This window comes from Rhizoctonia solani, chromosome 4, assembly GCF_016906535.1.
Source record: "Rhizoctonia solani chromosome 4, complete sequence".
Lineage (NCBI taxonomy): Eukaryota > Fungi > Basidiomycota > Agaricomycetes > Cantharellales > Ceratobasidiaceae > Rhizoctonia > Rhizoctonia solani.
In genome coordinates this window covers 1,112,499-1,131,665 of record NC_057373.1, presented here as the reverse complement: position 1 = coordinate 1,131,665, position 19,167 = coordinate 1,112,499, and the positions used below count along the sequence as shown (strand labels likewise).

General features: G+C 50.2%; 8 protein-coding genes across 8 annotated transcripts; 4 read left to right on the top strand and 4 right to left on the bottom strand.

The window, feature by feature from the left end:
- Positions 1-279: 279 nt before the first annotated feature.
- On the top strand, positions 280-2,123 carry RhiXN_00357 (uncharacterized protein; the record flags this gene model as incomplete). The annotated part of the gene is made up of 5 exons (XM_043320176.1): positions 280-556; positions 688-809; positions 881-1,603; positions 1,651-1,737; positions 1,800-2,123. The coding sequence occupies 5 exons, from the start codon at positions 280-282 to the stop codon at positions 2,121-2,123; spliced, it is 1,533 nt and encodes a 510-aa protein (XP_043179188.1).
- Positions 2,124-2,448: 325 nt separating this feature from the next.
- RhiXN_00356 (LCCL domain protein) lies at positions 2,449-4,740 on the bottom strand (the record flags this gene model as incomplete). The annotated part of the gene is made up of 8 exons (XM_043320175.1): positions 2,449-2,541; positions 2,590-2,832; positions 2,970-3,026; positions 3,080-3,310; positions 3,361-3,511; positions 3,560-3,606; positions 3,661-3,943; positions 4,001-4,740. The coding sequence occupies 8 exons, from the start codon at positions 4,738-4,740 to the stop codon at positions 2,449-2,451; spliced, it is 1,845 nt and encodes a 614-aa protein (XP_043179187.1).
- A 420-nt stretch (positions 4,741-5,160) lies between these two features.
- Positions 5,161-5,760, bottom strand: RhiXN_00355 (uncharacterized protein; the record flags this gene model as incomplete). The annotated part of the gene is made up of 1 exon (XM_043320174.1): positions 5,161-5,760. The coding sequence occupies one exon, from the start codon at positions 5,758-5,760 to the stop codon at positions 5,161-5,163; it is 600 nt and encodes a 199-aa protein (XP_043179186.1).
- Positions 5,761-5,822: 62 nt separating this feature from the next.
- RhiXN_00354 (uncharacterized protein) lies at positions 5,823-6,843 on the bottom strand (the record flags this gene model as incomplete). Its single annotated transcript, XM_043320173.1, has 3 exons — positions 5,823-6,507; positions 6,548-6,651; positions 6,820-6,843. The coding sequence occupies 3 exons, from the start codon at positions 6,841-6,843 to the stop codon at positions 5,823-5,825; spliced, it is 813 nt and encodes a 270-aa protein (XP_043179185.1).
- Positions 6,844-7,030: 187 nt separating this feature from the next.
- Positions 7,031-9,375, top strand: RhiXN_00353 (adipose-regulatory protein (Seipin); the record flags this gene model as incomplete). Its single annotated transcript, XM_043320172.1, has 8 exons — positions 7,031-7,300; positions 7,915-7,951; positions 8,059-8,165; positions 8,215-8,384; positions 8,432-8,544; positions 8,598-8,665; positions 8,723-9,009; positions 9,066-9,375. 8 exons carry the CDS (start codon positions 7,031-7,033, stop codon positions 9,373-9,375), a joined length of 1,362 nt encoding a protein of 453 aa, XP_043179184.1.
- Positions 9,376-9,675: 300 nt separating this feature from the next.
- RhiXN_00352 (major facilitator superfamily transporter) lies at positions 9,676-12,189 on the top strand (the record flags this gene model as incomplete). The annotated part of the gene is made up of 13 exons (XM_043320171.1): positions 9,676-9,717; positions 9,789-10,124; positions 10,183-10,315; positions 10,372-10,416; positions 10,585-10,605; positions 10,665-10,757; positions 10,811-10,954; positions 11,013-11,178; positions 11,729-11,779; positions 11,829-11,861; positions 11,918-11,975; positions 12,045-12,065; positions 12,115-12,189. 13 exons carry the CDS (start codon positions 9,676-9,678, stop codon positions 12,187-12,189), a joined length of 1,218 nt encoding a protein of 405 aa, XP_043179183.1.
- A 365-nt stretch (positions 12,190-12,554) lies between these two features.
- Positions 12,555-17,272, top strand: RhiXN_00351 (Histidine biosynthesis protein; the record flags this gene model as incomplete). Its single annotated transcript, XM_043320170.1, has 7 exons — positions 12,555-12,680; positions 12,730-14,286; positions 15,578-16,035; positions 16,094-16,254; positions 16,306-16,495; positions 16,543-16,757; positions 16,818-17,272. 7 exons carry the CDS (start codon positions 12,555-12,557, stop codon positions 17,270-17,272), a joined length of 3,162 nt encoding a protein of 1,053 aa, XP_043179182.1.
- Positions 17,273-17,680: 408 nt separating this feature from the next.
- On the bottom strand, positions 17,681-19,039 carry RhiXN_00350 (glycosyltransferase family 25 protein; the record flags this gene model as incomplete). Its single annotated transcript, XM_043320169.1, has 4 exons — positions 17,681-17,889; positions 17,965-18,132; positions 18,192-18,261; positions 18,320-19,039. 4 exons carry the CDS (start codon positions 19,037-19,039, stop codon positions 17,681-17,683), a joined length of 1,167 nt encoding a protein of 388 aa, XP_043179181.1.
- Positions 19,040-19,167: the final 128 nt, after the last annotated feature.

Below are 19,167 nucleotides of genomic sequence, written 5' to 3'. Positions count from 1 at the left end.
AATTCGGGGGTGGTGACGCGGTGGGGCGCGCCGCTCTTAGGCGCCAGAACGTGAGGAAATATACTCGTCCAAGACCTCACAGCGTGTCCGTCCATCACGAATCCGGCAGTCGAGTTTTGTTCCCCTCCGTGGTCCCTTGGCTCGACTTCCTGTCCCCTACCACCTCTATTTCCCTCATCCCTGGACTGGATCTAGTTGAACTCCCCCACCACCACCCCAGACCATATCCTCCTCTGCTCTCCCCTACGGCTCTCTCTCGGTTCTACGCTATTGCATCTCATGATATCCCACCGAAGCAAAAAGCCCTCGACACCGTCCGAGATGACGGCTATGGTCGCCGCCGCCGTTACACACAGCTTTGATATGATAAAAGAGGACCCGGGAAGTGCCCCCCGATCCCTTTCTCGTTCCCATTCGTTCGACGATCGGTCGTATGTGCGGTTCCCACTAGGACCTGCACTTGCTCCAGGTGTCCACCTCAACTGGGATCCACCTGCCCGTCTCCCCCTCGTCACGAGCACAAACCCCAACAGAGACATCTCCACGGTCTCGAGCCGTGTGTCCTCGAGTGCCATGCCCAGGATGCTTCCCTTATCCCCCATTGGGCCTCAGTCAAGCACTTGGACCCATACTGATGGCTCCGCCACCGGCATCCAATCTGTTACGACCCTTTCTTCTCGCCCCAAGGTAGACTCCACCCAAGCTACCCCCCTCCCCCTCCTGTTCGCTCCAGGGCATTTTTCGACGTTGTGCTTGCCCCTCCGGTCGACATACCTGCAAAGAAGACCGATGCTACACTTACCGATTTGGTGGGTGCTGATTTCTAAATCAGATCACTGTATTTACTAAATTATGTATTGGTTCTGACATTTCGTTTCAGCATGCCCCGTCAAAGCCTACCCCAGTGACCTCACGTCGCGCTGCTCCCGCTGGTAGTTCTGGCAAAAAGAAGAAGAAAAAGGCTACCAAGCGCAGAGAGCCCACTCCCGAGCCTGAGTCCTCGTCGTCCGAAGATGAATCTGTATACGACCTCGGGTACGAAAGCAACGAGGAGGATGTCCCTGCCCCTGCCCGCGGGCCGGTCAAGCTTATAAAAGATGGAGATATATTCAACCAACCAGACATTCCCATCTCAGATGTTCGAGATGACTACTCCCTTAAAACCTGCCTTAACACCCGCATGCAATTTGATCGTGAGTATTCAAGACACACAAGACCTATTAAAAAATTCCTGGCTACGAAGCCCAGCCGGTTTTCAGCGCGGAATCTAGTGGGGTCTGTGCCAGTGCTGCCAGTACGCAAATCGAGTCGACTCGCCGCCACTCGCTCTGCCACACCGGCATCTACAGACATGGATTCGGCGACCGATATTTCTATCTCCTTTGCTGCCGGATCCAGCCGTGCTGTGTCCGTTGCCTCGACGACAGCGACAACCCCACGCAGTCAACCTAGGCCTAAACCCAAGCCCAAAATACCGCGCTCAAAATCGACGCCCCGGCTCAGCACTAGTTCGAATTCCAGCCGGGACCAGTCGACCCCCCAACCTATATCTACCAGCATCGCATACTCGCCAGACGATCCACCGCCACCCGCCCCAACAAACGTGGTTCTCTTCGGCCGGGATACAACGCTTATACCCCCGAAGACAAGCAATGGTTCCTCGATTTTGTGGACTGGGTATTTAGGCAAAACGTGCGCGCTGGCAAGGCCGAAATTTGTCAGGATATTTTCCAGCAGGTAAGCTTCCCCCTCCTCGTTTATCGATCGCCGGCGTTTCATGTCGTTTGTATTTTAATCAGGCTCCACATCATCGACTCGAAAGCTGGAAGTCTTACTGGCGGGACCATATCTCACAGGTCGAAATGCTACGAAACCGGGCTCGCGAAAGGTTGGTCAATCCAGAGGTCAAGCGCAGAACGACGGTTCACCCCTCACGGTCGGCATCAATCTCGAGTGATGGAGTACCAACCCTCGAAAGGGAGGCGAACAGAGCCTCTGAGGGGTTATGGCAACTTGCCGAAGTGGCCGAGTCGCAGGGCACGACCTTAAACCGTGGTAGGTCGAACAAACGAGTGGCAGACGATACCACCGCACAGCGATGCACCAAACGCTCCCGGGCCTAATAAAATATTATTTTCTATCTGAATTTGACTCGCTTTATTATTGGTTTCGTTGCATTATCACTATCCCATCACATGTGTCATATACTCAAGCACCGAAGCATTTTCGTCCTGTGTATCAATCCAGGTAGCATATGTCTAACAACTCACATTTTATTCTTCTTTGTACTAATGTCGCGGCAGCGGTATGCGTGTCCGAGAATAACGAAACATCTGGGTATATGCGCGTTTTCCAATTATCCACGTGGTACTGAATACAAAAGGCCTAACTAATTAGTAAATAAATCCCGCCTTGTCCGATATGTCCGCAAGAAGAAATCGAATGTGTCTATGAAGGTCCAGGCAAAGGGTCTAGCCACGTTCCATTCGGGAACAGAGTCGCCGCTTTCGTATAATCGCCGCTTACTCCATCGCGTTGGTACTGTACATGGTTTGTTATCGAGCCGAGTCTATAGTAAATGGGACTTACTGCGAGCCTGAAGAAGTGTACTACTCCTGCTTGTAGTCCAGATAAGTTGTACGATAAACTGTCGCCAGCCAACCTCTGTACGTCATCTACCAGTAAGCTGAATCCATTCCAGCCCTCGGAGCCTGATAACTCCGACGAGATAGCGTTCCAACTGATTGAACTATTCGCAAAACTGGAGACAACAGTCGATGAGTTGGTAATAAACGTAGGGAGAGACGACCCAAGCGGTGCATCTCTTCGTAGCTATCTCAATCGTTACTAATAGCTCAAGGGAACTGGAGAAGTAATAGACACACTTCTGCGGCGGTTTGTAGTATTGAGTCAAACCCAAATTTGGCAACCCCTTGAAGAAACATCCCCAATAAGAATGCCTGACATACCGCTGAAACCCGGCTGGGTATCGCCGTCAAGGGCATAAGTAATATGGCGGCGAAATACTACACATAGACACATGTCAATTTCAACAAATGTACTTGGCGTAGACACTTACGTGGTGAAGCCTGAACGTCAGTCCAGGCAAGGACACCAACACAGCGATGGCAATTCCGGCCAAAGTGTATCTAGAGAGGTAATAGAAGAACATCCCGGCCTGCCGTATTATCCAGACTTGGTTCAGGATAATAATCAAAACAACTATTGCAACGACCACTAGGGCGGCAATTGCACCTTCTCTCTCAAGATCCGAGGCTACCAGTCTATCGATAGGTATTTTGGCCGTTAACTTTCGCCATGTAAGCTAAACCCCTCGGAATGAGAATCCAAGGTACTCACAACATTAAAATAAACGCCAGCCCAGAAGGGGGCGAGGTACCAGACTACTCGTTCCAAGGGCATCCCCTCAAACTTGGGAAGAGTGAACCGCCATGCAGATCTCCAAAAGGCATATCCGACAAAAAGGGCGGGAAGGAATGTACCGAAACCACTGGAGGAGACGTTAGTTGCCTGTACAGGTCAACAGCAACCCACATACTCGGAAAGAATAGGAGGTGCGGATCGAGGGTCGCTAAAGAGTGTTATCTATGGTTCCATTCAATTGAACGGCGCCTATACTCATTGAAACAATGCACTCACATGCCAAAAACCAACGCATAAAAGGGACCAAAATATCCAGATAGGTTCTGGACGAAGCAGCAGCATCAGAATACTGGTGCATATCACGTTATAAGCGAGCGCATAGCTTCGAAGGTCTGTGCAGCTACCCAAAGAGCTTGACTCTAAAAATCGAAAAGACACAGGGAATACGCTTGGGAACCCAATTGATGAAACCCCGTGGGCGACTGTAGGAAGGAAGTCGGTGTAATTACCGACCAGGCGTAGCGTGCCACACCCCCCTTTACTTGCCGACGCCACCCCACTAAAATAAGGAATTTTAAGGTCCGCTACGAGCTAATTAAATAAACGGCTCACTCACGCTTGGATTGCAGCGGGGCAAATCCATGAATCTCCTCTATAGGTTTGATTGCTGTCGCCACCCCCGACGACCAGTGAAGTATAGACCAATTGCGCTACACCCACAGTTCGTGGGTTAGCCAGTGTAACCGAAAGACAGTCTCCTGGACAGCGAAACTCAAAGTCTGGTGCGGTAAATGGAGAACACGATTGTCCGTTAAGACCACAACCATCGTCTTTGAGCCAGTACGTCGAAGTACAATCTATAAATGATTGGGCCGGGGTCAAAAATGAATTGGATCGGGATATAAATGCCACGACTATAATGTAGACGGCGCAGAACAGCACCAAAATCCATCGGCGCCGAAGTGGGTGAGAGAGTTTCAACCACCAAGACTCAAGACCCAAGCTGACATGGGTCGTGTGACCGCGCCAACGCAACCTCATTGAGTCCAGCAAGGGCGTTGGGTGTATAGGCGTAGGGGGATCGGGTCCCCTCAGCCACATGTAAGCTCTCCATAGCTTGGGGTGGGAATGGCACAAGCTGTGGATGCGCCTCTTCCAGGCTGGACTAGGGCCACTCGACTTTGCTACATGTTCTTCGGACGCATGAGATAGCAAGGGATCTGGCGCCGGATACTTGGAAAGAGTTGCGGCAGAGGTGGTATCTGATTGTCGCGGAAGATCATTGAGCTCTACGTCACTCGAGACACCATTCTCAAGGTGCGTAAGGCGAGCCTGGTGAGCGTCTCGCTGAGACATAAAAGAATTTTGCTCGACAGCGCAAAGGCTGCAGTGTGGTAGTGTGCCCGCCGAGTGTACAGATACAAAGAGTTTATTGTGTTGTTGCACCGGTACCGTTGCTGCGCACAAACAGCAATGTTTTGAATATTATTGTAATTGCCGGTTCGGTAAGCAGTATGCTATGATAAGCACTAGTGAAACTGGGGCGCTTCACGCAATCCATTTGATTGTCAAAAAAGAAAAGCAAAACAACTATAATACAGTGACAACAGCTTGACAATATGTAAATAGACGAAAGCTTGCAATTGTGTGACCTGCAACGGTATTACTAAGTACAATGTTATAATAAAAGAATCAATGGGCAATGAACTGAGTTAACAATTTAAAAATAAATACGACCAAGTGCCTGCATGATTAAGATTTTCCAAGTCGAGATTTCTATGTGCGGCGACGTTTAATAGGACGGTCTGGCTGCTTGTCAGTTTCTGGACACGCCGCGGTGCTATCCAGGCCACGCTTCCGTGGACGCAAGTTATAGCGGGATGTGGTAGGGGGAGTGGGTTTCGAGGCGGAGGGGGGAGGATCGATTTTAGCTTGAGCCCGTTTCACTTTCGGTTTTCTTTGAGCTTGAGAGCGGACTGTGTCTGGAGCTACCTTGCGAGAAGGCTTCTTGGACGGCGCAGTGGTCAACACAGGAGTTTGAACATCCTTAGCTCTAGTCATGGAGCGAAGAACACGGGTGGGTGGTACCGAGTAAGGCGCTGGTGCCACCCGCGACCGCTTCTGGCGGGGTTGTGGAGCAGGCTCGGGTGAAGGTTCCCGTACAGAGGTCGTCGCTATCTCAGGGGGCGGGGATGCTGGCTCGAGCACCTCTGAAGTTTTGTGATCGGTGCTGGTAGATGGATGCGTGCGGGCTGATCGGCAGTCGCTAGATTGATGATTAAATAAAGCTGAACGGGTAGAAGGAATCTCTGTCGATAACGGCTGGTCCTTATAACTTGACATATCTGCTGTTTGTCTAGATGTAGGCGACGACATGGTACTGGAACTAGGCGCAGAAATATTGGGAGCTTGATGTGGTTCGATACTGGTCGGAGGTACTACAGTAGCGGAAGCCGTGTCTTCGGGGGCATGATTAGATTCCAAGGGCAATAATTGCTTGGTCCAACATCAGGCATCCTCTGGGCCAAATCGCGAATGGAAGCGCAAATGTAGGCGACTACTCTAGCCTCTTCACGACGTTTTTCAGAATCTTCTATAGCTGCCATCCTCTTTGTATGCACACGGATCCCGTCAATTGTCTCGACAATATGCCCCGGTGGCCGTCGAACGGGCCCAGTAAGGTTTTCAATGGTCGGTGTCCTGGACTGCGAAGCTATTTGCATGTATCCAGAAAAATTCTGTACGCGAGCACTTGAAGTATTCAATCCGTTCCTCGAAAGGTTCATTCTATGAACCATTACACGAATGTGACCAGAACGAGGCCCTAAGCCTTTCTTTGCGGCTATTCCTGGTGGAGGTACAGGCAACATGGTCTTGGGGTTCGGTGGTTCTGGTTCTTCAAGAATGGCACGACCCCGGGAATCTCGTCGCAAAGGTGTAGACAATCTATAAGACTGAGGAGTCGATCCTGGTAATATAGCTCCGAATGCACGTAGGGCGTTGGAAGGTCTTTGTGTTGGGCGCGGGGGTGGAAGTGCACCGTGAAACATTGAGTTTTTGATGGGGGAACCGATCCGAGTGGGTACCAAGGCACGGCGACCAGTATAATTTAGAGGAGATTGACTAAGAAAGATGGACTTCGTGTGTATCCAACATAACGTACGAAAGTTTCTGGTCGTGCGCGTATTCAGGAGGCGAAAATATGATGGCCGCTCCGGCAGAGGAGAATCTCCTTTTGGTCTGAGAGCCAACGAGTGGGGGGCCAGCCTAGGTTTTGTTAAGAATGAGTTTCCTCTAGGCGTCCCGTTCCCTATGCGAAGGCGTTCGGAAGGGATCTCGATGAGTTTGTAACGTTCGAGTAACTAAAGTGAGTAGAGTTCCAGATGTGAGCGCAAAAAGGTCAGGAGAGTCGGGTAAACAAAGAAAGAAACGCACTATCGCAGTATCTGTACGCTCCATGTCTTTCATTCGGCCAGCCTGCTGATCATTTGTCGGTCCCGATGTATGGCAGGGGGGTACATTGTGCAAACTATTAGAAGCACAGCGCAAATCGTGATTTCGGACACTCGACAGTCACCGTTGAAGGGAGGATGAGGGTTGCAGTAGTTGAGAGGCGAAAGCTGCCTTCATAACTTTTCAGCCTCACATGAAGGCATTGCCACCCGAGAACTTGCCTCAAAACGTTCAGACCAAGCGCTTATGGTCAAGTTTATTAGAGAATACAAACCCCGACCGGGTCCAAGACGCATATACTGATGCTGGACAAAGGGTCATGCCAATTATTACCAATTTGGAACCTCTTATGCTCGCTATTTGGCACATGGCCCAATGGAGCTTGGACCTAAACTTTCATGCCAAGTCTCAGAGACGATTGGCTATGGCCTTTGTTGCTGAAGAAGGTGGTAAACTTGGGCCAGTGCGTACTGTGGAAGGGGATTTGACTCTCAAGAAGTGTACCCGACGCTAACTGATATATAGTAATACAACCTTGATAGGTTGTCAATGCATTGTAAACTTCCAGTATCGGCAAGTAATCAGCCCCGTGATCAACTTACGAGGCATATGATACCAATACTGGTGTTCAAGACCCTACGCGCTATCCCTTGAATAATAATAGTGAAGCAGTATGACATACGATTGCTGCTGTATTGTTTCAGGTGCGAGGTACTGTTTATAATCAATAGTATAAGGGGAGATGAAGAACAATAATGTGACCTTTAGGCCTTTATTTTGTGCCCAGCCGTGCATTTACAGTAACCACAACTGGCATCGAGACCAGACTGTTTCTGTAGAAGTGAATTCTTTACGTTTGCGGCTGGTTGGGCCATGTACCAATTTTCATTTGACGATAATGAGCATATAGAACATTAGTCTGTTGATAAATTCAATCCTGAACGTCCGATCCTCTCCGGTGTACCTATGAGCCAGTTTCAATATCTTTGAGACGTTATTGAAATATTTGACATAAAGTATGGCCAAACGTATTGACTCCAGGAAGAGCGGTTGATCGCAGTACTAATGGCACTTTAGGTTCTTGAAACATTTGGCGTAGCACTGGAATTGATATGTATGTTTATGTACCTTGTCTCGTACATGTAACATAATGAGCGGGATCTCTCCGAATTTACGACAGTCTGAATATTAATGCTAAATTTACTCATCGTTGGGCCGAAGCTGACCGTATATCACATGACCACAAACCAGAATCAGCTGGGTATTTCAACCCGATGGATCACACAACCATCAAGCCGACGACTCGAGAAGCACGAGTTGAAGGGCTAGTGCGCGATGGACTCACTGGGGTGCAGAATGGATTATATTCCTCATTAGAATAGGCTTGTTCATATTGAGCATCCCTCGACGAACCTTACCAACTGTCCTCCACGTGGCCGCCTTTACGACCATACTTCCGGCCTTATTAGCTATCTCTGTGGGCGCAGGGATCACTGTGGTGAAGTTGATACCGATGGATGGAATGTCGAACTGTGGATGCAATATGGGTAAGTTAGATCAGATATACTTGGGAGTGAAACTAAATAATCGTAAGCGAACAAGCTACACCTTTTGCTCGCACAAGTCTCCCAGCCCTAACGCCTGGACAACCCTATGATGTCCTTTTGTCCCTTCAAGTTCCTCTCACTCCGGAGAATCTTGCACTAGGTGAGGTTGTTGATCATTGTGTACGTGCTATAAATCGCCAACGAATAATCCAGGAAATTTTATGACAAAACTCATCTTAACTGATGCGAAGAACTCAACTGTAGCAACCGCAAACCGCCCGGTACGATATGATGCTGATATATCTGCTTGTGCTTGATTGACGGGGCTCTTCAAGCAGTCGCTAGTGTTAAGAGAACGATCGTCTTGGATCCCCTTTCTTAAGCATTCGCCTCAGACCGAAACCATTGTAGTGCCACTTCTAGATCATTGGTCTCCATCATCCCAACCTGGAAATTTGTTGAATCACGGGGTAGCAGTTGCACGAGGAACCAGCCATATGGGCTTTCATGCATTTGTTGCAGTTGGTAGACCGGACGCCTGGAAGAGTATAGGAAGCGGCCAAGGGAAAGAATTGAGCATAGCGCGAGCTACCTTGCAGGGTCACGTCAAGCTCCACGGAATAAGGTATTACTTTAACCATTATTGTTTTACATAGAATAGACACTAATAAGTTTGGTTAGGGGATTCTTTGCACGACACAAGCACCTATTATTCACGCTCACTACCGTAGTATTCTTTGTCGCATCTACGGGCGCAGCTTTAATCTTCTATCTGGTACTTGCGCCGAGCCTCTCGGAGGGTGATAATACGGGAGTTGACACGAAACCATTGATTCAAGAACAAGGGACGCAAACAACTCCGAGAATGCGCTTCAAGGATTATGACACAGAGCCACCCTCGACCTCTGAGACGGAGTACTCTTGGACATCTGGTGGCCCAGGGTCACGGATCAAAGTTGAGTCGGACGAGGACGAGACTTCCACAGAATAGGAGCACCTAGCAGCTCGATAGTTGAGCTTTTTTGTATTAATTTTTACTTCATATATTCTCTCTGAAGGATGTTTGAATACTTTTGCTAGTTGATGGCTTGTATGCACCTGTTCCTGCATATATTCTGTACTTATCCCATTAGATCACTGGACTGAGCTAATAAACGCCGTCGACACGCGCGAAATGCACATGTGACTCGATCAAACCGGAACGGAAACGTGTCACTCCGAAGTGTGGTACACCGAGATACGATCTTTCAAAACGTTGTCCACGGATATTAATGCTCCCCCTCAATCAACAATGGGTTTCCCCAACATTTCTCCGTATCCACCACCGCCCCCGGTGAATTCCTAAGCTTGATATACGGAACTGATTCGGCGACTTCTGCTTCTGTATTTTAAGCCTTCAAGCAGCTGGAGCTCCTCGCCAAAACCAAGACTCTCGCCCCTGCGAGTGTTCTCACAAAATGCATCTTCGACCCTCACTTACCTGTCAATGCATTATCGGTCCTTCCAAATGCTAGTCGAACCTCTTTATCCAAGGCCCCTAGTACTGGTATTGAAAGGTCTGCTTCACCCAGCCGCCGACATCCACACGATCAAGAAGCTATTGAGATGAACGTGCTCGGAGAAAAGCCCGTAGACTCTACCTCTATGTCATCAATGGCGGCTCCAGAGATCCCTGCATGGACTATGAGCACTAAAAAAGAGTGGATTGCAATCATGGCGTGCTGCTCGTGTTTGTTTATGGTGGGTGACCACCAACCCGGCAGGGGCTGTCAACTACGTAGAACTCACAATCCTTCAGGCGGGATGGAACGACGCTACTACCGGTCCTCTTTTGCCTACCATACAAGCGCATTATGGAGTAAACTTCACCATTGTTTCCATGCTTTTCGTATCCAATTGTGTTGGTTTCATCTCTGCTGCTGTGATCAATAGTAAGTATGAAGATATGACTAACGGTAAAACTGAACCCATCTCAATCATTCATTAGTTCATTTAACCGACCAACTGGGATTTGGAAAAGTCATTTTGCTAGGTAATCAATTTGGTCGTTCTATTCTATGCGCTCGCTGAATGCAAGCAGGCGCTGTGCTCCAGGTTGTTGCATATTGTCTTCTGGCCCTGCTTTACCTTTCCCTGTGATGTATTGGTGAGTCTAAAAACAAACTTCACAATTTCCAGTGACCAACTGAAAAGGTTATAGCATATGCAGTGAACGGATTCGGTAAACATTTTATTTATGGAGCATGTCTTATTACTAAATGATGTCTGATACTGTTCAAGGCATTGCGCTCCAAGACGCTCAGGCAAATGGATTTGTAGCAGAGTTGCCAAACAATGCGTCCGCCAAGATGGGCTTGCTCCATGCGGTTTACGGTAGGACCTCAACTCTCATGTCGCCCAACATTCTCATGAGCTGGGTGAAAAAGGTGCTGGTGCATTTATTGCCCCACTTGTGGCTACCCAATTTGCTCAGCTGCAAAGATGGTCCTTCCACTATCTAACTTCTCTAGGAGTTTCTTTGGCCAATGCGATAGTTTTGTTGGTCGTATTCAAGCTTCGGAGGCAACATGGTGAGGCGGATCAATTCTGGATAATTGGAATGTACTATTGAATACTCATTTGCGATAGATATTATGGGCCTACCCGACCCCAATACCGCGCATGCCCACACTGAAGTAGCTCAAGCCTCAGGTAGTAGCAACAAATACAAGCAAATATTCAGCTCGCGCGCGGTCCAACTAATGGCTTTCTTTGTCTGGGTCTATGTTGGGGTGGAAGTCACCATTGGAGGCAAGTGAGAGAGAAAAAATATCTGAACAATATTAAACGTTCATAGTTTAGGTTGGATTGTAACCGTATGTAATAAACGGCTTGCTATCCAGGGACACTAGTTGATGCATGTTTAGTTCGTTATCGAAGAACGTGGTGGTGGACCTTCCGCTGGGTACATATCCAGTGGTTTCTTCGGCGGTGAGTTACTTGAACAGCCAATCGATAGCGTCTAAAACAAACTACTATTCAGGATTATGCTTGGACGCGTAGTGTTGCTTTGGGTCAACGAAAAGGCATGTCTAATTCGCTGGGATGCAACAGCTCTATCTTCTAATGTACTCCAAGATTGGAGAGCGTCGCGTGGTATATATCTATTGCCTCTTGTGCATTGCACTTGAACTGGTGATATGGTTGGTTCCTAACATTATCGGAAACGCTCTTGCAGTTTCAATCGTTGGTATGCTCCTCGGTGAGTGGAACTGTTTGCTAATCGCCCGTTTGTCTGACAATTCGTTACAGGGTATGCTATAATCTTACAAATAAAAACGAATTGATCTCATTCATTGAAATAGCCCACTGTATCCTATTGCGATGAACATTACGGGAGCAATTGTTCCAAAACGGTACGTATTACCAGAGAGTACTTAGGCTGGCTTACTGATGGCAAGAAAGAATTCTCACCGGAAGTATTGGCTGGATAGCATCGTGAGCGACAAAAGACGATTATTTAGTAATTGCATAGCTAATGTCTCATTAAATAGCTTTGGTCAAGCTGGATCCGCTGTCTTTCCATTTATGACTGGTGCCTTGGCTCAAAAGGTAAATAAAACTGACATCCTACAAGGTTTGAGATATTGATAAGACCTTTTCATCCCCCTCCCAGCACAGCGTCAGAGTTCTGCAACCCATGTGAGTGATTGTCCGTGTTATCCCAGTGATTGAGCTCATATATTTTTAGGTTGGTTGGAATGATTTCGGCACTTATGTCCTTTGGACGCTGATCCCAGCCAGTCCACAACGCCGTGGAGACTGATTGTGTGCATTACAAAACCCCGCGCCTAGGTAGATATGACCTACCAGAGAGGGAAAATAAATGGGATTTATCTCTACTTCAGAGTTCTAGCTTGTATAATAGTTTAACCAGTCAATCGAATTACCGAGTGATATCATACACATACCTACGCATATACCTAATATTATGCCCAAAATGTATGGTTCAGTAGCCTCATGCGACAGAACAAATTCTGGCCTTGCACTGGTTCCCCGTCCCCTCCTTGCAAGTGCTCCGGCCCGGAGATAAGGCCGAAAACTCCCAAATCAAAGTCACATGATACCACATTAATTTATTTTGCTCCTCATAACTGACTCACCTTCTGCTATTTTTCTCTGCTACTAGCTATGACTGGGGATCTTTATCTACTAGATTATGGCGCAGGAAACGTCCGCAGTTTGGCCAACTCACTGGCCAAGATCGGATATGAATTTGAGTGGATCAAGTCCCCCGAGGACTTTGACAAGGCAAAAGTGAGTACCCATACAGGCTTCTCCTCGCGTATCCCTCACCCAAACCTAGCGCCTAATCTTTCCAGGCGTAGGAGCTTTTCGATCTGCTATCGTACATCTCACAACATCGGGTCTATTCGAACCTTTGAAAGCATACATTGCATCGGGAAAGCCGTATTTTGGTATATGCATAGGGATGCAGGTCCTTTTCGAGTCGTCTGCCGAAAATCCGGACACCAAGGGACTTGGAATCATCCCAGCCACTATCGAAGAGTTTGGACGAGACGACAAGGCCGTTCCGCACATGGGATGGAATAGTGCCGAGCCCCTTGTAGATGATGAAGCCGAGACAGGTATCAACAAAACATCTGCGTACTACTTTGTCCATTCCTTCCGAGCTCCGTATGATCCTCTAAACGAATGGGCGCATTCGACGACTCAGTACGGTCAAGAGTTATTCTTGGCGAGTGTTAGGAAAGGAAATGTCTTTGCTACTCAGTTTCACCCTGAAAAGTCTGGCGAGGCAGGGCTGAGTGTGCTCAAGGCTTGGCTAAGCGCTCCACTTGACGCAACTAAAGCTCCAACACAGCGAGCTACTCGAGCTCTCGCACCAAACGACGGGTTCATCAGGCGAGTCATCGCGTGCATGGACGTCCGCGCCAACGACGAGGGTGATCTCGTAGTTACAAAAGGCGACCAGTACGACGTGCGAGAAAAGGAAACAGGACCCAAGACAGAAGTCGTCCTCTCATCGGGGTCTTCGTCCCGGCCTTCCTCGCCCGCCCGGGCAGTACGAAACTTGGGCAAACCTGTGGCGCTCGCCAAGGCGTATTATGATGCGGGGGCGGATGAAATTTGCCTACTCAACATTACATCGTTCCGTTCCTCTCCGCTGGTGGACCAGCCTATGCTCGCGGTTGTTCGTGCGGCCGCTGCAGAGACGTTTGTCCCACTTACTATTGGAGGAGGCATCAAAGATACTGTCGATCCAGACGGAACACCTCGCACGGCGCTTGAGGTCGCTGGGGCGTATTTCCGCGCAGGGGCTGACAAGGTCAGCATTGGGAGCGAGGCTGTTGTAGCTGTCGAAGCCATGCTCGCGCGACCAGGGCAGACGCTATCAGGCACAAGTCCGATGGAGACTATTTCGCATGTGTACGGGCGTCAAGCCGTCGTGGTGTCCATCGACCCCCGAAAAGTGTACGTGACCGACCCGGCCGACCATGCAGATGAATTAGTCATCGGCAAGACCGCTATTTCTGCTCGGCCAGAAGAAAAGGATAAGATGTGGTGGTATCAAGCGACTACCCAAGGCGGTCGAACGAATCGTCCACTCTCGGTTGTTCAGCTTGCCAAGGGCGCGGAGCGATTGGGTGCTGGAGAGATCTTGCTGAATAGCATCGACCGAGATGGGACGAATATCGGATACGACTTGGATCTTATTAAACTTGTTAAGAACGCTGTGAAGATCCCCGTGGTGGCGAGCAGTGGGGCAGGCAAGCCGAGTGATTTTGTCGAAGTGTTTGAAAAGACGGGAGTTGAGGCGGCCTTGGCTGCAGGTATCTTCCACAGGAAGGAGGTTCAGATACCAGATGTGAAGACTGCACTTAGGGAAGCACAAATAAACGTAAGGAAATAGTACACAATAGACTTGAATTCTGTAATCTTAAAATAGAAATGAAACGGTTGGGTTATATATGCTATGCAACTGAAATGGATTTGACTATGAGTGAGTAATAGCTTGAATATTTTATCGTGTCCATGTATATATTTTCGGGAAGGAAGTCGAGATATGATGGCACAAATTTGGCTCTTAGAATCGAGGGGGTGGGGTCCATCGTACCTAGGCGACACCTATAGATACTACCTCCGTGTAGATCGAGGCTGGCTTGCAAGCGACGATAGGCAGCACTCCCCTCTAACAGCTTCTAGACTTTTGGCTGTAGAGATGCCTGGGCCTGATGGCCATCACATTCATTTCTCATTGAGAGAGCGATATACATGAGAGAGCAAGTGAGGTCCCAGCGGTATTACCCGGCGGCACGATGTACGTTATGGTTGCATGCATGTGCACGGTATGCACATGAGGGCCTAAAGATCTCACGCATTTATGCGCATGGAATGCAAGTATGATGGCTGAGATAGATGGTCAAGCAAGCCGAGGGCAGGGGCCTAGCGCTTGAGATAGAGCCAAGGTGTGGGTTAACGAGGGGGGGGTTAGGTGGGGCTGTGGTTGGCGTTCGTAAGCCGCAGCACGCCAGAATTAGAGGCCAGGATAGCTGCGGCAGGTCAAGCAACGAATGTGTACGAGAGTTTGCTGGACGGTTACGCATGCTATGTATGTATGCGGTCAGAGCTAGCTCGAATCGGCACCGAAAGCGGCTAAAACTGGGGCGTTTTGGCGGGTCGAAGCAAGCCAAGCAATTAGGGCGTGGGGGGTGACAGATGCCCCTAAAGGGCGTGGTCTGACGCACACGCATTTGCCATGGTGTATTTGCTCTGGCCAGGATGGGTATTTAAACGTCCTGGTTGACATCTCACAAACAACTTTCTAACTTTTGATTCGAACTGAACCTGTTGTTTGAACTGGCAGAACGGAACGGAACGGATAATTTAGGTGAGAGGCTTATTTGTACATGTAGGGGAAGGGAGGGGTGTGTGTTCCAAGATGATTGGTTCCTGATAAGTGGATCCTAGTTACGATGAGTATGGCAGTCCCGCCCTCACGACACCGGTCGACTTCGAGTTCTGTACCTCACCGGCAAGCGTCAGTGTCCGTGCGTCAGGGTGAGTGGAAAGTTGAGTTTGGCAATTTTGACTTGGTTCGGTTGATTGTGTTGGATGGGCGGAAGTGCCGAGCGCACGTGAGGGACGGCATAAGAGAACCAGGGTGGTCGCCCCTCTTGATCCTGTCGTAGCTGATCTATTCGTTATCCGCTGACTATATTCCCCCTTATTCTTTCTTTCTGTCTTTCTTCCGTCCAGTACCAGTCCCCCCTTCTGGAGACCCCCGCTACCCAACGACCACTGTCCGTGTTACATCTCAGCGACCGTCTACTGCGGACCGGCCCACACGAAGCAACACCGTATCGAGCCGCACTGGGGAACACACACGATCTCACTCGCACTCGCGCTCCCACTCGACGAGCACGCGCACACAGCCCCCAAGCCAGCCGACTAGAACAACACAGCACTCAACCGGACTGAAGCACTCGCCCTCGGTTGCTCGCCACACTTCAACCCGCTCCGCAGCCCCGCACTCGACGTCCCGTCAACCCCACAAGTCCCACACAATGGACAACGTCGTCGTCAAGAACGGCATCCCCATCGAGCCCACACGAGTCAAGCCCAGCAGGAGCATGACCTCGGCCCCCTCGTAAGCTCTCTCCTTTTCAGCTGCCAACTCTCAACTTGGTCTAATATCAAATTTCCAGCGGACAACCCGTCCAGCCCCCAAGTCGCTCGCTCTCCACCGATCGTCTCGATCGTCAGGCCGGCGAAAAGACACGCAAGACGTCCCCTCGTCCGCCCGCTAAAAAGTCGAATCACGTTGACGTCATTGACAAGCTTGATTATAGTGGTATCGGGGCAGCCAGTGCGTGCAGACCGCACTTTTATTGATTACGAATACTTATCGGTCATGCAGCCTTCCACCATGATGGTCCCTTTGATGCCTGTGCCCCCTCGCGCAACAAGAACAAGACCAAGGCCCCCATGTACGCATTCGACGACGTGCCCCTCCAGCAGGCCGAGGACATGGGCAACAAGAACCTTTCGCCCCGTGCGCAGGCCACGATTATGGCCATGAGACAGACGCCAGGCTCTTCCCATACGCTGTTGCTCTCAACACCGATGTTGCCAATAGCTATGGCCAGCCCCCCAGCCCAACGTATGCCTCCAAGAAAAAGTCATCCCCCAAGAAGAGCGCGCTTGCAGAAGCATGGGGCATCGCAGAGCCCGAGCCGTTTGAAGAATTCTCGGCTGGGCGCCAGAGTGGATATGAACAAGGCAGCCCCATGAACGGCAGCCGTGCGTCGATCAACAACACAGGCACCCGAACGGGCATGACTACTAACGCTTATCCCGAATACCCCGATGGTGCGTATCTGGTCTTGAGCTAAAGATAAAGTTGTGTGTATCTGACTTGCCGCGTTGCAGCTCGCCCGCAACCATTGAGGCGACCTTCCAAGGCCATGCCTCCGCCCCAGCCCATCCAACTCTATCCCGAGTTTCCAGAGGGCGATGACCCAGTGGCCATGTCCACTGCCCCATCGGCCTATGGGCGCCCAGGTGCCCCGAAGCGCAGCAGATCGCTTATGCAGCGATTCCGCAAGATGCGGGATAACCCCAACGCACCACCTCCCGCCGCGTACGAGGAAGAACCGCCGATGCCCCCTCCACCAAGCGATATTCGCCTGCTGAGCCAACAGCGAGCGCCGCCTGTCCCGGAGCGGGACCCGTACAGCGTCGGCGCACGCGACAAGAGCTTGCCTGCGCCTCCCCCTGTGGCCAACGCCGAATACTTTGAGAAGACGCATGCTCCAGTTTCCCCTGCCGGAATCAACCGCAAGGGTAGTCTGATGCGCAAGGTCAAGGGCGTCATGAGCCGCTAAGCCGTGCCAGCCATAAGTCGCCATAATCCACTAAAGGCGCAGGTTCTGTTCGATATTTTTTCTTTGTTGCGCCCCCCTTTTTCATAAAAGGTCGCACACACCGTTTGTTTTGTACCAATACTAGTTTCTCCTGGCTCTTTTGATCTTTTAAATACCTATTTCTGCTTGATAACTGGCCTGTCCCTGTCCCCTCTCCGTATAGTACTCACACACTCGATACTGGATCTGTTGTCTCTGGAACGCAAACATTCAGAACCTAGAGATGTTGTATATGCACCATCGTTTTCTTTCTTTCTTTCTTGTGTAACTGTCCGCTTCAATATTATTGCTTCGCTGAATGGGCTGTGTGGCGACCGAGAAAAACAGGATTACATTACAAGTACACAAGCGTCCGTATCGATACAAAATCTAAGATTGCTGGTGTTTCTGCTGCTGGCGCAGGAGCTTTTCATAGTACGCAACGCGCTGGAGTGCGCTATCCGCCAACCACTCGGTCTGCGACCCGCCTGTACCGTCCACGATATCGCTAACCGTGTCCTTGGTCTGAATCACCACCGCCGGCTCGACGCTGTAAATATTCAGAATTTTGTGGTGGTTGAAATGTTGAACCGCGTGGTCTGCATATCAAAAAGTGCCAAGACACTCTCAAGTTAGTTCGGACAGCCAATCAAGCCAAGCCCAATAAAACGCACCGATCGGGCGAGAAAACGCAAATAGCGGCGTACGGAGGTACCTAACCAATTTGCGCGCTCCCGAGCGAGAAACGGCATATGCGTGTGTGCACAGGACGTGTTTGGACGGGTGGAGGTGCGGGTGTCCCCGTACCGGTGGATTTTCGTTTTCGCTGGACATGCAATGGCCTTGCAAATCAAGGGGGGATTAGCATAGGGGGAGAGAGAGAGGGGCGACGATCCCTTACCGAGCATAACAATGTCCCAGTCCTTGGGTAGGAACGCCCACATTCCGCGCAATCGTTTTTCCAAGTCCCACTATACAAATTGTGTCAATTCGAGCTAGACTAGAAAAACATTGGATGAGAAGATGTACCTCCATATCTACATCGTCTTCTAGGACAATAGCCACTTGGTCCTCGCCACGCGCAATCTTGAGCAGGACCTGGTAGTGCGAGTACCAACAGCTGACCTGGGCGCGGGTTATCGGTTCTCCGGGGAGCACCGTGTCTTCCCCCGATGTCCTCAACAAGACCGGTCTGGTATCGGGGACAGGCGGGGCCGGGAGAGGGTCGATTCGGCCGGGGATGAACCACAAGTCGGAGCCGTCGTGCGCAGGGACGGGCGCATCGGATCCGACATCGGGCAACCACTTGAAGACCAGTCCCTGTGGGTCCGGGACCTGGGACTCGTGTCCGATTCGGCTCTGTGCGCGCACCCACCGCACACGCTCGAGAATGTCGGTCACGAGCTTGGAGTGCATGTCCAGGGCGTCGTGCCAAACCACGTCGATGTCCATCGCCCTGATAAGCGTTTCCATGTGCTGGCGCCGGTCTTTGCGTCGGGGCAAACCGATAACGTAGACGCGCTGGGCGACACCGAGCGTGCGCGAATGCGGGACATTATCGATATCTCGCACTGAAGCGAGTTGCTGGCGGTATGTGCTTTCAACATGCACCTCGACGTTGGGGTTGGGTGTTGATTCCCAAAAGAGGTCATCGAGTGAGAGCCGTTGTTGGAAAGTCACAGAGAGACCGATCAGTGCCCCTGCGGCGAACAGGATAAGGCCGTATGCTCGAAACGTTCGTTGGAGCATGACTAGATCGCGACCTTGGGCTTGTTTCTTTTTTTTGCCTGTCGTGTCCGACCTAGAGCTGAAATCGTAACTTTATCCACTCAAATGGATGAGCACAAAATTATAAAGCGAAATCGTAACCGGTCGCT